Raw genomic sequence first — 15231 nt, forward strand, 5'->3', positions numbered from 1 at the left:
TGGACATAGAGTACGTACATTGAGTAAGAGGAGAGGAGCACCAAGCACCCCACACTAAAAGGAATTTACCTGGACATTTCCTGTTTTTGTAAACTATGTGGGAAAAGGCTATCACAGCATTAGCCTGAGCCTTCCATTGAGACAGGGTAGGCGGACGTGGGTCCATCCACTTTAGTGCGACTGCCTTCCTGGCCAAGAAGAAAGTTTCCTGCAAGAACGTGCGGACATGATGCATCCACACCTCTTCGTTTAATACACCAAATAGACAGATTAGATGGTCAGCTGGGGGGAGGCTGCACAATCTGAGCGAGAAGTTAGAGGACCTCCTGCCAGAAGAACATAATTTGGGGGCATGCCCAAAGGAGATGCCAAAAGTCAGCTCCGTTTGCACCACAACGGTGACAGGCATCAGAGTCAGATCGACCCATTCTGTGGAGTCTAATGGGGGTAATGTAGCTATAGTGAATAATGTTCAATTGGATAAGTTTATTGTTGGTCGCCGGGGATACCAGCATATGCGAGGATAGAATCTCCTCCCAGTCATCCCCTGTTAAGTTTGGAATGCGCGACTGCCAGTACTGAACAGCCGGCAACTGCGAGCGTGAGTTCTTGGCCTGGATAAGACACGCGTAGAGGATGGACACCAGTCACCTAGGTCCCTGGGACTTCAGAACCCCTGTCAGTGGAAAGGCAGAGATGGATGGGCTCCCCAACGGAAACTGAGCATTTAGTGCATGACGCAGCTGTAGATACTTAAAGAAACTTTGTCTAGGCAAGGAATGACTAGATTGCAGTTGGTCAAATGAACATAAAACTTTATCACGGTACAATTGTTCCAAAGTATGCACCCCAGCAATCTGCCAGAAAGCTGGGTCCAGACTTTCATCGATGTGTGTGAGGCTCGGGTTATGCCGTAACGGTGTGTCTGAGGGTATATCTGTGTATCCGTATAGCACCTTAGCGCCCCCCCAGACTTTTATAGCCAGTTTATGAAGAGGTAGGTATGCGCGGCCCCTCAGAGTAGAGCTCTCTAGCATAAGTCGCAGAGTCATAGATGGGACAAATCTATCAAGAGATTGCTCTGCATCAGGCATGGTCTCCTCAACAACCCAATAAACTTGCCTCTACTTTAGGGCGTTACAGAGTAGTGAAATGAATTTTGGGCCTATTGGGACCCCAGATAAACGGGGAGAGAAGGGAATGAATGGTATCAAAGAAGGACTTGGGGACAGGGACACAGTGTGCAACCAAATATAAAGTTAAGGGTGCCAATAATTTTGTCCAGACCATTTTTGGAGTTTGGTGTGACATTATGTCCAATTTTCTTTTTCCCCCTCCTTTTTTGGTTTAGTTCCAATACACACACAGAGTGTAAACATGTGTATAGCAAAAAATTTGTTAATTCAATCCTTAACTGTGAGAAATTTTTAATTTTCTAGAAAAACTTCAGGGGTGCCAACATTTACGGTCCTGACTGTATGCGTATAATAGTTAAAAAAAAAAAAATCAATAAAGTGTGAAAAAAAAGTGAGAAAAGTGGAAAATTTTTTTTTAATTAAAAATATAATAAAATAGCTGAATTGAGACAAAAGCTGAATTGAGACAAAGCTGAATTGAGACAACATTTACTGTAGGCCGCCAATAATAGGCGGATGATGCAAAACCAAGTGCTATATGCAGAAGGGGAGGCGGCAGGCCATATGTTAGCAAATATTGTTAGAGCACAAGAACCACCAGTCAATATATTATCTTTGTTAAATGAAAGTGGGTGCGAGATTAATAATAATGAAGGCATAGCAAAGTTTATGCTAAAATATTATTCAAAGCTATATGTGTCTAAATTACAGAAAGGATCTGAGCATATAAGGGCATTTCTACAAGGAATAAATCTCCCTAAATTATCAGTAGAGGATAGGAATATGTTGGAAGCAGAGCTTACTCTAGAGCAGTGCTTCTCAATTATTTTCTGTCAATCCCCCCCCCTAGGAAGAAGAAAAAATTTTGAGCCCCCCGTGCGACTGTAAATAGTATAATTTGTCTATAAAATTGTTATAAGTACACCTCTGCATAACACTGTATTCTTATTAACGTATATGAGAATAAAAAAAGAAAGAAATGTGGATCAATTTACAACAAAGAATAGCTTTATTAGCTTAACCTGGGGGTGGTCTATTGTATGGGGGGGGGGGGGGTATTTACTTGCGGCTCCTGTAATGGATATTGACCCTTATTATTGGTATCCTCCTGCGGTGTGCTTTGTACCCCTTCCACTCCTGCATTCCTGCTATTATGCCCTTTTTTTATCTAGGTTACCTTCAGGGCTTAGTAACTTTACCTGCAGAGCGTCTTTTTGCACCTTCCCCCTCCTCCTTTTGATCCAGGGTACTGTCTTCTAGTTCGTATACTTTTTTCTCCTCCATCCCCTGGTTACTATTTATTTTCCCCTTTTCAGTTTTATTATCAGATTTTGTGTTTGTCCTACCTCCTCTCCTTGACCCCTGTTCTTTATGATCTTTCTGTGCTTCAGCTCTTGTTTTCCCACCTGGTGATGCTGCGGATGTATCTTTGCGACTTTGCCTTGATGACATGCCGGCGTCCTGCTCTTTCTCCTCTGTGAGTGGCACTAGGAACCGGCGTATTGATTCCTGTATGTCTCCACGGGTCCTCGGCATGTGTCACGTGCGTTGGCGGTCACGTGGTCCTCCGCGTCGGGCTGCTACTGGGGCTGCGCTGGGACAATCTCCAGTGATCGCGCCGCGCTGCTCCCTCTCTCCAGCCATAGAGTTGCTAGGCAACCGACGCCGTGTGGGACGCCGCTTGCGAGTGAGTATTTGCCGAGGTCAAATGAGCCCCCCTTTACGGAGCCTCGCGCCCCCTGCCCCACTATTTGAGAAGCACTGCTCTAGAGGAACTTGAGTTAGCAGTAAAAGCGACCCCCAATAATAAGTCACCTGGAGTGGATGGAATTCCAATAGAGGTATATAAAAAATATGGGGATATTGTATTACCGGAATTGCTAGATCTATTTAAACAAGCGTTGGTCGACGGATCTCTCCCTTTATCAATGCGGCAAGCAATTATCATTGTCATATTGAAGAAGGGCAAAGATCCTCGACTACCCGCATCATATAGACCAATTTCATTGCTTTGCAATGATGTTAAATTATTAGCAAAAATCTTAGAAACCCGCTTGAATAAGGTAATAACAACACTGATACATACGGATCAAACAGGTTTTATCCCGGGAAGATCGACTTCAGAAAATATTAAAATTCCTCCGGATTCTCCCAGAGACAGGGCCATATTCTCATTAGATGCAGAAAAAGCATTTGATTCAGTGGAATGGCCTTGTCTCTGGGCGAATCTGGAGGAAATGGGCTTTGGCCCTAAATTTATATCATGGATCCAACTTTTATACAATAGCCCGATGGCATGTATTAGAGTAAATGGACAGGTGTCGGCAAAATTTCCTTTGTCTCCATTGCTGTTTGCCATTATAATGGAGCCTTTGGCAGAATATATCCGCGCAGCTCCGATGATAGAGGGGTTTCAGTACGGGGCCCATAAAAATAAGATAGCTCTTTACGCAGACGATGCGCTATTGTTTCTGAATGATATGGGCCCCTCACTGAAAAATGCAATAGAGGGAATCTCTTGTTATGGAGAGCTCTCGGGGATTGTAATAAACTGGGAAAAGTAGTTTCTAATGCCGTTAGAACGATCAGTTACAAATATTCAAATAAATCAAAATATAAATATTACATGTGTAAAACAAATTAAATATTTGGGAATAGAAATAATCACCAAATATTCAGGAGTACCAAAACAGAAATATGCTACCTCTGTTAAATCAGTTTAAACATAAAAGTGCAGCATGGCGGAAGCTGAAACTATCGCCCGTAGGGAGGATCAATCTTATTAAAATGATTTTAATGCCTCAATTACTATACTTGCTACATAATGCACCGGTTTGGTTACCAGTTAGTCTTTTTCAGAGGATTAACACACAATTCAGGGAACTAATTTGGAATGCCCGTAAACCGAAACCAAAACTAAAACTAGAGTATTTGCAGCGCCCCAAAGATGAGGGGGGGGGCTAGCCTTATCCAACCCTTGGTGGTATTTTTTGGCTGCCCAGGGTCAATACTTCAGGAATTGGTACAAAGTGGATGACGGAAGTATTCTGGCTAGAATGATAAAAAGCATATTAGGCGGAGATAAAAACTTAATATTCTCCTTAGAAAAAGTAGAGTTTAAGAAAAAAAAAAGTCAACAACTTCCTACGTTTGATCTAATGCATAGGGTATGGAATAATATAAAAAAGATTAGAGGAGTTGGTCAGGTTAATGAGTACACTCCGATATGGGGAACGATACACTTAAGGAGTTAAGTAACTTAGAAGGTTTTGAAAAATGGAAGAAAGCGGGAGTTAGGAAATTAAAAGAGCTATATATAGGGGAAAATATACGCTCCTTTTCGGAGTTTCAGGAGGAATTTGATATACCTAGAAATGCCTTCTTCCAATACTTACAGCTGAGGCATGCGATGGCTGTAACAAAAATATATAAATATTAAATTAAGCAAGGACCCGGCAGTGGATTTTATAATAAAGAACGAAAGGAAGACAGGATTTATTTCAAAACTGTATCAACTTATAGCTATGAAGGAATGGGAAAAGCAAAATATACCAGCTTTTTATAAATGGAGAGAAGGGCATCAGGTGGCAATGGATCAATGGAATATTATTCTGAGTAGTGTACCTAACCAGGCACTGGGAGAGGGTGCAAGACTTTCCCAGCTGTATATACTGTATCGGGTGTACCAGACTCCGGTGTTGTTAGCTAAAATATGGTATGTAGAAGTGGCAAAATGTCCTCTGTGTACATGCTCCAGTGCTAACTTACTTCATATGTTGTGGGAATGCCGGGTTATTAAAAGATATTGGAAAGGAATTATAGACTATATTGGCGCAATATATGAGGTAGATATTGATAGGGAGGTTAAAATATGTATTCTGGGTTATGTGGAGGAATTGCCGATAGAAGATAATAGTAAGCTAGCGGTGGGAAGACTATTATATAATGCGCGGAAGTTGATAGCCCAGCGCTGGAAAAATCCAAATCCACCATCCAGGGACCTTTTTATCCAAAAGATGGAAAAAATAGTTGCCTGGGAAAAGGCAATGTATATTAAAAGAGGGAATGAAGATACATTTTGGTTGATATGGCGGAGATGGATTGATAGAAATTGAAAATAAATATAGAAGGAAGACTAATGAGTATGTGTAAATTCATAAAACAGGAAAAATACTCTCCCCCTTTTTTTTTTTTTCTTTTTTCTCCTTCTCTCTTCATGGATCCCTCCCTCTAAATGGTGGGAGAATACTTGTGTTTAAATCTGTGTGAAATTGTAACATGCTTTTGCTGAGTTAATGTATAAATGAAAATCTAAAAAAAATAAAAATGTAATTATTTAAAAATAAATATATATATATATAATAAAATGAATTACATATGTGTATAATACACCCCCAAAAAAGCTCACAGAATGCGGCGACATACAAACATGAGTTTGCACAAAAAATTCATAAATAAATAAAATAGTTTTTATGCCATAAATGAACTAAAGTATATAAAAAAAATTGTATATAAATTTGATATCGCCATAATCTTATCAACTTGCAGTGTAATGTTAACATGTCATTAATACCACACGACGAACGACCTAAAAAATAAAAATAAACAACTGCAGAATAGATTTTTTTTTATGTATACTGCCTCATAAAAAAATAAAAGAAAAACCGATCAGAGTGTCCATTTACCCCAGAATGGTACCAATGAAAGTGTCAACTTTTCTCCAAAAAAGATTTATTGCACCCCAAGGCCCCTGTAATTTTATATCATGCCAACAAAATATCCTAAACTAAAAGGATCCACAGAATCCACACAGCACACCTTCATGTCTGAGGCCTGTGTGAGAGACACATAGCGCACAACGGCCACATATTTCTAAGTACGTCAGAATTCGGGGACTAAATCTTGAGCTTTATTTATTTGTCAAAACCTACTGAAAAAAATGGATTAAAATGAAAAAGCTACAAAAAAAAATGAATAATTTTAAATTCCACTCCACTTTGCTTTTAATTCTGTGAAACGCCTAAAGGGTTAATAAACTTCTTTAATGTCATTATGACTACTTAAAGGGGTGCAGTTATAAAATTGGGTGATTTATGGGGGTATCTAACAGAGGCCCCTCAATTCTACTTCAGAACTGGACTGGTCCCTGAAAAATCAGTTTTTCCAATTTACTTGAAAATCTGGAAAATTGCTACTAAACTTATAAACCTAACATTCTAAAAAAGTAAAAGAATGTTTATGAAATAATGGGAATATAAAGTAGACATATTGTAGATGTGAATTAATCATTAATTTGGTGCAGCATGGCTATTTGTCGTACAAGCAGAAAATATCATATGTTAATTTTTCATAATATATATATATATATCTTTCTTTTTACAAAAAACGCTAAATATATCAATCCAAATTTACCACTAATGTAAAGTACATGTCACACAAAAAAATTGTCTCAGAATCGCTTTCATAAGTGAAAGCATTCCAAAGTTATTACCAAATAAGTGGACGCATGTCAGATTTTGAAAATTTGCCTTGCTCATTAAAGGGGTACTCCGCCCCCAGACATCTTATCCCCTATCCAAAAGGACAGGGGATAACATGTCAGATCACCGCGGTCCCGCTGCTGGGGATCCCCGGGATCCCCGCTGCGGCATCCCGCTATCATTACAGCACAGAGAGAGTTCGCTCTGTGCGTAATGACGGGCGATACAGGGGACGGAGCAGCGTGACATGGCTCCGCCCCTCGTGACATCACGGCCAGTCCCCTTAATGCAAGTCTATGGCAGGGGGCGTGAAAACCACCACGCCCCCTCCCATAAACTTGTATTGAAAGGGGCGGGCCGTGACGTCACAAGGCGGAGCCGTGACGTAACGATGCTCCGGACCCTGTTTTGCCCGTCATTACGTGCAGAGCGAACTCGCTCTGCGCTGTAATGATAGCGCAGTGCCGCAGCGGGGATCCCGGGGCTCCCCAGCAGCGGGACCGCGGTGATCTGACATCTTATTCCCTATCCTTTGGATAGGGGATAAGATGTCTAGGGGCGGAGTACCCCTTTAAGGTCAAAACAGGCTATTAACAATTTTAAAATCTGTTTAATTTTCTGGCACCAGTTGATTTAAAAAAAATAAATGCTTTCCACAGGAGTACCCCTTTAAAGGGATTATGCAGGAAAAAACTTTTTTTCATATATCAACTGGCTCCAGAAAGTTTAACAGATTTGTAAATTACTTCTATTAAAAGAGCTGCTGAAGTTGAGTTGTTCTTTTCTGTCTAAGTGCTCACTGATGACATGTCTCGGGAACTGTCCAGAGTAGAAGCAAATACCCATAGCAAACCTCTTCTACTCTGTGCAGTTCCGGAGACAGAAGTGACAATTAATGGCACAGTGGGGATTTCAGTAATGGCACAATATCACCTCTTGGCTTCAGCAGTCATGTGGCATTCCATGTCATAGCTGGAGTCTGGTAAGCAGAGTATTATTATATTTTATACTATTGTCAGCTGTTTGTAGAATATTTCACAGGGTTGGAAAAAACCCTTAAATAGTGTTCACACTCTTAGTAAAATAGCACAAGTGAAATAGACAACAATTGTGTAGTACCTGAACTACAGGCCTCTCCCATGTTGTAGTTCTTGTATTGTGATCTATGTAATATGACCTTCCTTTCTCGTCTTGTTTTTCCTCCCAACCAGGCGGTAACCCTGAAGAGGTCGGTAACAACTAAAGTAAAACAGTAGGGTTTTAAAAGAGATATATAGTATTACCAATGTAACATTGATAAATATGTCATTTATAGGGGTGATTCAGGAGAGAGAAAAACATTTTTTTCCCCACCAAAAATAGTGCCACAGCTGTCCTCATCTTGTGTGTGTTATTACATCTCAGCTCCTTTAAAGTGGCACTCCGGGGGAACTAAACCCATAGTCCATCCTTTCCCTCTCATCAACCTATGTATTTGTCTAAATATCATTCATTAGCTATATAGAGCAGTTTCCCTCTTTCAGCTGTCACTTACATACAGGGAATGAGAGAAAGACGTCATTCTTAGATCCTCGTCTTTGTGTAAACCCCTCAATGAGACTAGCCCCCACCATCCTGGAAGACTAACACCACATGATTTCTGGATTCAGAGCCACACCTTCCCTCTCCCAGTGTGTGAGGATCTTGCCAAGAAAAACAGCCCCGTTTCCTCAGCACATAAGGCTGCTCTTTTCCTGATGTAGATCTAATCACTGACTGCTACCATTCAGAGAATATCATGATTTATTACTGGGGGGATAGTTTGAAAGAAAAGACATGTACAGTGTGTGCTGCTGACAACAATACAGCATGCACACAGATAGCAAAAGCAATTGGCTGGCAGCTGCACTGACTGCTGGGAGTTGTAGTCTGGGCTGCAAGAAAACACAATATTCAGGAGACAACAGGGGCCACAGGAGCAGGAAAAATCACAGGTATTGTGGTGGCTTTGGGGTATTTTTTATTAATTTTCCTGGAGCACCCCTTTAACTTCAACAAAACTGAGCTGAAATACCACACACAAACTCAGGACAGGTGTGGTGCTGTTTTTTGAAGAACGCAATTAAAAACATTTGTCGAACCTTGAATAATACCTTAAAATGGTTAGGTAAATATATATTCTCTCTAAGAAAAAAAAATATATAAATAAAATATATAAATAGAAATTAAAAAAGATTACATGCCTGTCTTTCACAGACCGAAGAGATGTCCATGCTGCACTCACTCAAGAAGACAAGGTTAAAGGACACCTGTAGTGGTACAGTTTTAAATATGCCCGTGCCCGGGCCTCAAAAATAAACAAAATAAACTCATACATACCTTCCTACGAGCCCCCGTTGGTCATTCCAATTCCTGGGTACGGGGACGCCGCAGAGCCGTCGGCGTATCTCCGGCCATAGCGATGTCCCGCCCCGGCTTCTGATAGGCTGAGCCCACTGTCATGTAAGAAGCCAGCCAGAGCTCCTTACATGAGAGTGGGCTCAGCCTATCACCAGCCGGGGCGGGACATCGCTACGGCCGGTGATACGCCGACGGCTCTGCGGCGTCCCCGTACCCAGGAATTGGAATGATGTGACGTGAGGCCTGTGCTGGACCAATGGGGGCTCGTAGGAAGGTATGTATGAGTTTATTTTGTTTATTTTTGAGGCCCGGGCATGGGCATATATAAAACTGTACCACTACAGTTGTCCTTTAAGGCTGGATTTCCAACTGCAGTTTTTGAGCCACAGCCAGAAGTGGATCCAGCAGGAAGGAAAAGTATAAGTTCTTCCTGCATTTTTCCAATTTTTTTTAAATACACTTCTGGCTTTGGATCAAAAAATGTAATTTCCAGGAAAAAAATAAAATAAATTTAAATAAAATTAAACGTTGAAAACCTTGTCTAAAGATGTTGTTAAGACAAAAAGTAGCCATGCATTAGAAGTAAAAATATTCTTACAACAGGTAATGTGGGGAGTTCTTCTTGTGTATATGGTTGCAGGTTCTCTCTTCTGCTGGAATGGGCCTTCATAAAATATAAACAGACAAAAAATTAACCCCACCCAATTTTCGTTTTTGCACTTTAGTTTTTTTCCTCCTCCCGTTCTAAAAATCATAACTATTTTAATTTTGAACCTACAGACCCATATAAGGGCTTGTTTTTTGCATCACCAATTGTACTTTGTAATGACATCAATCATTTCATAACAAAATTTATGGCTAAACCAAATAATTTGTGGGGTGCAACTGAAAAAAACCACAGGCATTATGGAACGTGCCCCCCCCCCCCCATAGACTTGCACAATTTTAGCCTTTGGTATTTTTAACATCCACGCCATCCACTGTGTGGTTCAACTACCTTCATTTTAATAGTTTGGTTATGTACACATGCGGCAATACCACATATCTTTGTTTATTTTTTTTATTACATTATTTTATTTACAAAAGGGGAAAGGGGGGGGATTCAAACTTATTAGGGGAGTGGCTTATTCACATTTATTAAAGGGGTTATCCTGCCAAAGACATCTTATCCCCTATACAAAGGATAGGGGAAAATATGTCTGCTTGCGGGGGGCCCACTGCTGGGACCCCCGACCCCCCCCCCCCCCCCACGATCTCTGTGCAGCACCCGTATTCTAGGCGAGGCTGCGCCTCCAGTCTCTGAAAGCTCTGGAGTGACGTCATGAGGAGGCGTGGTGTTATGTCACGTCCCCAGTACCAGAAACAAAGGGCTTTCCAAGACTTAATATGCAGTGCGGGTGCTGCTCTTTGGCTGGAGAACCCCTTTAACAGTTTTTTTTTTTTTTATTAATTTTTTTTTTACACTTTTTACTTTTTTTTGTCCCCATAGGGAGCTATAAAATGGAATATTGCGAAGACATACACTGTTTGATGCTGAGTTTTGGCTCAGCATTGATCAGTGTTATTGGTGCTCTGCTGCTCTAGCATGAAGATCCTAGCTGGAGCACCGATTGGACGGCAAGGAGGCATCTAAGGGCACTCCCGCTGATCGGGACCAGCGATTCCACAGCAGATGTACCAATCAGCTTCGCTGAGCTAACCGGCACCGATAGATCCCACATTTAGTCTAAAGGGTTAGGCTAGGTTCAGACTTAGGAATTTCCACCTGCAATTCAGCTTTGAAATTGCAGGCGGAAATTCCGCTTGCTAAAATGTATAGTGTAGTGAATGGGTTTCCGTTCACGGAATTTGTGAACGGAAAATCCGCTTGGAAATTTCCGCCTGAAGAATGGCATTGCTCTTTCTTTAGGCGGAAATACTCGCGGAACACATTGCAGTCTATTGGAGACTGTAGTGTCTGGGCGGTCGTAGCGCCGACTGATTCAGTCAGCGCTGGCCACACTTGAATCTCCGGGCGGAAATTTTCTGCCCGGAGATTCCGTAGTCTGAACCTAGCCTTAATGTTGGGCATTATCAAAATCGTTTATGTCCGGCATTAACTGTGGGTCCTGGCTGCTGATGGCAACCAGGACTCCGCTCGTGAGTACGGTTCAAACTGGGGTAATGGAACCAGGGTGTACAGGTACTCTCTTTGTTCTTAAATGGGCACAGTCATTAAAATAATTTTTTTTGGCATATGATACAGCTGTTAAAATAAATAAGATTTGTAATTTACTACCTGTAAAAAAATGTCTTTTTATGTCACCCTTCTGGTCCAGACCACATTCCATCTACTCAAATGCACAGATTTTGGTCTTCTGCAGGACTGGCAGGAGACCAAACTCAGGAACTGCGGTCTGGCCATAGACCGTGAATAGCACTCTCTCTCTGCCTGTGTATGAAACAGGGATAGCGAGTGCTATTTACTGCCTATGGCCAGACCGCACTTCCTAAGTTTGGTCTCCTGCTTTTAAGCAGTCTGTGCTTTTGAGCAGATGACATGTGGTCTGGACCAGAAGGGAGACCCCTAGTGTCCAGATTTATAAGGCCATGAAAGTGATATAAAAAAAAAAAAAATTAAAAAAATGATATATCTTTATTTGTTTAAATTATTATTATTATTATTTTTTTTTTTACAGGGAGTAAATTACAAACCTTACTTATTTTACTTGATGTATCATATGGCAATTTTTTTGGGTTAAGAATAAGTAACTTGTGGAAATTCTTGTATTACCATTTAATATCTTTACCATCAATAAAATCAAGCTTTCAAAGCTGGTCATTAGAGATGAGCGAATTTACAGTAAATTCGATTCGTCACGAACTACTCAGCTCGGCAGTTGACTTATCCTGCATAAATTAGTTCAGCTTTCAGGTGCTCCGGTGGGCTGGAAAAGGTGGATACAGTCCTAGGAAAGAGTCTCCTAGAACTGTATCCACCTTTTCCAGCCCACGGGAGCACCTCAAAGCTGAACTAATTTATGCAGGATAAGTCATCAACTGCCGAGCCGAGAAGTTCGTGACGAATCGAATTTACTGTAAATTCGCTCATCTCTACTGGTCATCAGAACTGGTGACATAACTGACTACATGTGTCACTCCCTGGGGAGGATTCCATTATACAAGCCTGGAAAGCAATATCTCTTCAATGAAAAAGAAAACTGTATATTAAAAGGGGTATTCCTATCTTGTAAAGTAATGTCATATCCTAGTGTTATGCCATCACTTTATGATCTGCTGTGGCCTGAACTGTTGGAATGCTGATCCTGTGAATGAAGGGGCTGCAGCACTTTTATAGCAATGCATACCCTTCAATGATAATGAAATGAGAATACTGCATTAAGGTAGCACATCTCTTCAGTTAATTTTAACAATGTTATAGGTGCAAGTAGCATTACTCACAGTGTTGGAGCTTTGTCTACCAGTGATTATGTTTCCAGATATGTGAAGTCTGGTGCTCAGCTCATCAGTGACTTGTGCTAGGAGATCATTGCCAGGCAAGGGCTGATTAGTATGGTTGCTGTAGATCGTAGTATCATCCTCTGTAATAATTTCCCAGCTCTATTAAATAAATCATAAAAACTGTAAATCTTCAGGCAGAATCTGCATCCATTGTTTTAGTTTTAATTGTACTATATAATATGGTAAAGCAGTGGTTTCCAACCAGTGTGCCACGAGGAACTGCAAGGTAGTGGGGAAGATTGAGACGCAATGCGCTAGGACCCCTGTAGCATATCACCGCCACAGGGTTCCTAGCACGTCCTAGCTTTGAGGTCTCCAGGGGCTTTCGACATTGTGAAGCTGAAAAAATTACTTCTTATGGGAGGCACCCATTGTACACGTCCTGTAGGGAGTGAGGCATCCTGCGGCCTCTGAAAAAAGCTGGAGAAGTTTTTTATTTTTATTTTTTTACCTGGGGGGTCCTTTCGACAGTGGGAAAGCTAACTACACGGGTACCCTATATAAAGGGGGAATGCTACCTACTGAAGGCAACCTACCTACAAGGTGCCCCAATACACAGGGGGAAAGCTACCTACAGTGTGGTCCTAAACAAATCAAAGTGTGGCCGAGCTGAAAAGGTCTGTAAATCACTGAAGTAAAAGGATTCACATTGAGAAAAAAATATCTGTACCGCCATTTAAATCAAAGATTTCATAACCTGCTTGTTTACAAAAACTGTTTATGACACTTTTAATACAGCTTGAAGTTTCTCCAAAAATCATTTCCCAGCTTCTTTACTTACCATAATAAAAGAATAAGGAATAAGTGAATGTGGGGTGTTCAGCATGTGCACCAAGCACAGTGCCGCATCTACACAAATGCAACAATGCCGGATACTGCATGTTACAAAACAAATGCTATTCTTCTATTTGCTTGAAAGTATAAAGCAGGCAACTTAGATTAAGGAATGTGAACACATTAGTCTATGTAACGTTCAGCAGGAAAAGCTGTACAAATAAAAATGTATGTAAAAAAAAGAAAGCAATATAGTATGTCAAATTTGGACTAATGACAGTCAATGCATAATCCAATAATGTTGCATTGTTCAACCCTCACATAGAAAGTATATTCATAATCGCTGTGTGTTATGTCCCTTCACTTCCACAAAGACTCATGCAAATATTCCACAATTCTCTACTCCTTCCTTACCATGTCTAACACGAAGGAAGAATTTAAGGAACAGGTTTGTTTGGGCCGACCTGGGCTTACAGAGTTTCAAAACTGAGCTTGCAAAACTACACCTTTCCATGTTTGCTATGCTCAAATGTAATAAAAAGTGAAACAATTTGTCATTCTAGGAAAGAAAATGTGTTCCATATAAAAGGCTTCTTCACTTATACAGTATACACAAATAAAGGTACGTTTAGGTGTATACTATCTGCTGCAGATTTCACTCTGCAGATTTTATGCTGTTAAATCCACGATAAAATCTGCAGCAGATTAAGTATGTGGAAACATACCCTAAATGTCCCTGGGGCTTTGTGCAGGTTGGAGAGACAACCCAACATATATTCATCAATCCTATGTTGGGTCCCTAAATGCATTGTATAAAAACACAGTATATAGCCCAATTAAAATTTCAGGGCTTGGAAATGATAGCGTGTTGTGTAGCAAAGTCACGCTAGAGTTGAACAACATAGTATTCAATGATATGTTCACTAACCATCATTAGTTCAAATATGATATATGGTTTAGTTGCTAAATAAAATTTTTATGACTGAGGAAAGTCAAAAACTGAAAACTTTCACGTTCATTAACCTTATTTTGCCTGATTGTACTTTGCAGAGTCTAAAACGTATGCAATCTTTTTAATTTATTTCAGAGTTTTACACATTTTATTCTCAATTATAATATTCTCATTAAAATGTTCCTATAATATATTTCACATTGCTGTGGGTTTTGATAAACTTGCTATTTCAGTTCAGACCCAATTGAGGGCATTATCATATCACCTCTGGAGAATCCCTGGCTTCTGGAACTTCTGTATCCTCAGAGATTTGTCTTCGAGTAGTAAATGCACGTTGAGCCTCCAGCTGAACACTGCCACTTTCCGGACCTGCATTGCCATCTCTGCAAAAGAAAAAAAAAATATTTATATATATATATTTTTTTATTTACATGAGAGCAATTCTCAAATATTTTTCTATTACAGTATGCACATTGTTTCATGATTAAAGGAGAACTCCAGTGAAAATGAACTTATTCCCTATCCGACTGCTGGGACCCCCTGTGATTTCCGGGATGGGACCCTGGCTCTCTTAGTGAGGAGAGAGTTTCGTCTACCAGCAGATGGCACACACTCTATTTCTATGGAAGCACAGATGATGCCCGAGTGCTGTACTATGGTCTTTTTGGCACTCCCATAGAAATAAACAGAGCACGCACTGGCCCAGTGGTCAGCTGCTTATCCCCTATCCTGTGGATGGGGGATAAGTACATTTTTGCCAGAGAGCTCCTTTAACCCCTTAATGACGCAGCAATTTTTAAGTTTTTGCATTTTCATTTTTTCCTCCTCATCTTTTAAAATCCATAACTCTTCAAATTTTCCATCTTTTTTTCATCTATAGGGGTTCTTGTTTGCAGGACTTATTGTACTTTGTAATGGCATCACTCATTTTACCACAAAATGTATGGTGAAGCCAAAAAAAAAAAAAATTATATATATATATATATATATATATATATATATTTTAGGG

General features: G+C 40.4%; 1 protein-coding gene across 5 annotated transcripts in view; it reads right to left on the reverse strand.

The window, feature by feature from the left end:
- Nucleotides 1-15231, reverse strand: part of NEDD4 (NEDD4 E3 ubiquitin protein ligase) — a 247024-nt gene that overhangs the window by 58803 nt on the left and 172990 nt on the right. For 3 of the 5 annotated variants that reach the window (XM_056572380.1, XM_056572378.1, XM_056572381.1), the window contains 4 exons: nucleotides 14488-14605; nucleotides 12437-12595; nucleotides 9594-9659; nucleotides 7736-7855 (listed from right to left, as the gene is read on the reverse strand). In XM_056572380.1, coding sequence (XP_056428355.1) covers nucleotides 7736-7855; nucleotides 9594-9659; nucleotides 12437-12595; nucleotides 14488-14605 — 463 coding nt within the window. Of the gene's footprint in view, nucleotides 1-4531; nucleotides 4550-7735; nucleotides 7856-9593; nucleotides 9660-12436; nucleotides 12596-14487; nucleotides 14606-15231 lie in introns of all 5 variants that reach the window. The other 2 variants (XM_056572379.1, XM_056572377.1) reach the window with 1 other exon arrangement.

Source organism: Hyla sarda, chromosome 4 (genome assembly GCF_029499605.1).
Source record: "Hyla sarda isolate aHylSar1 chromosome 4, aHylSar1.hap1, whole genome shotgun sequence".
Classification (NCBI taxonomy): domain Eukaryota; kingdom Metazoa; phylum Chordata; class Amphibia; order Anura; family Hylidae; genus Hyla; species Hyla sarda.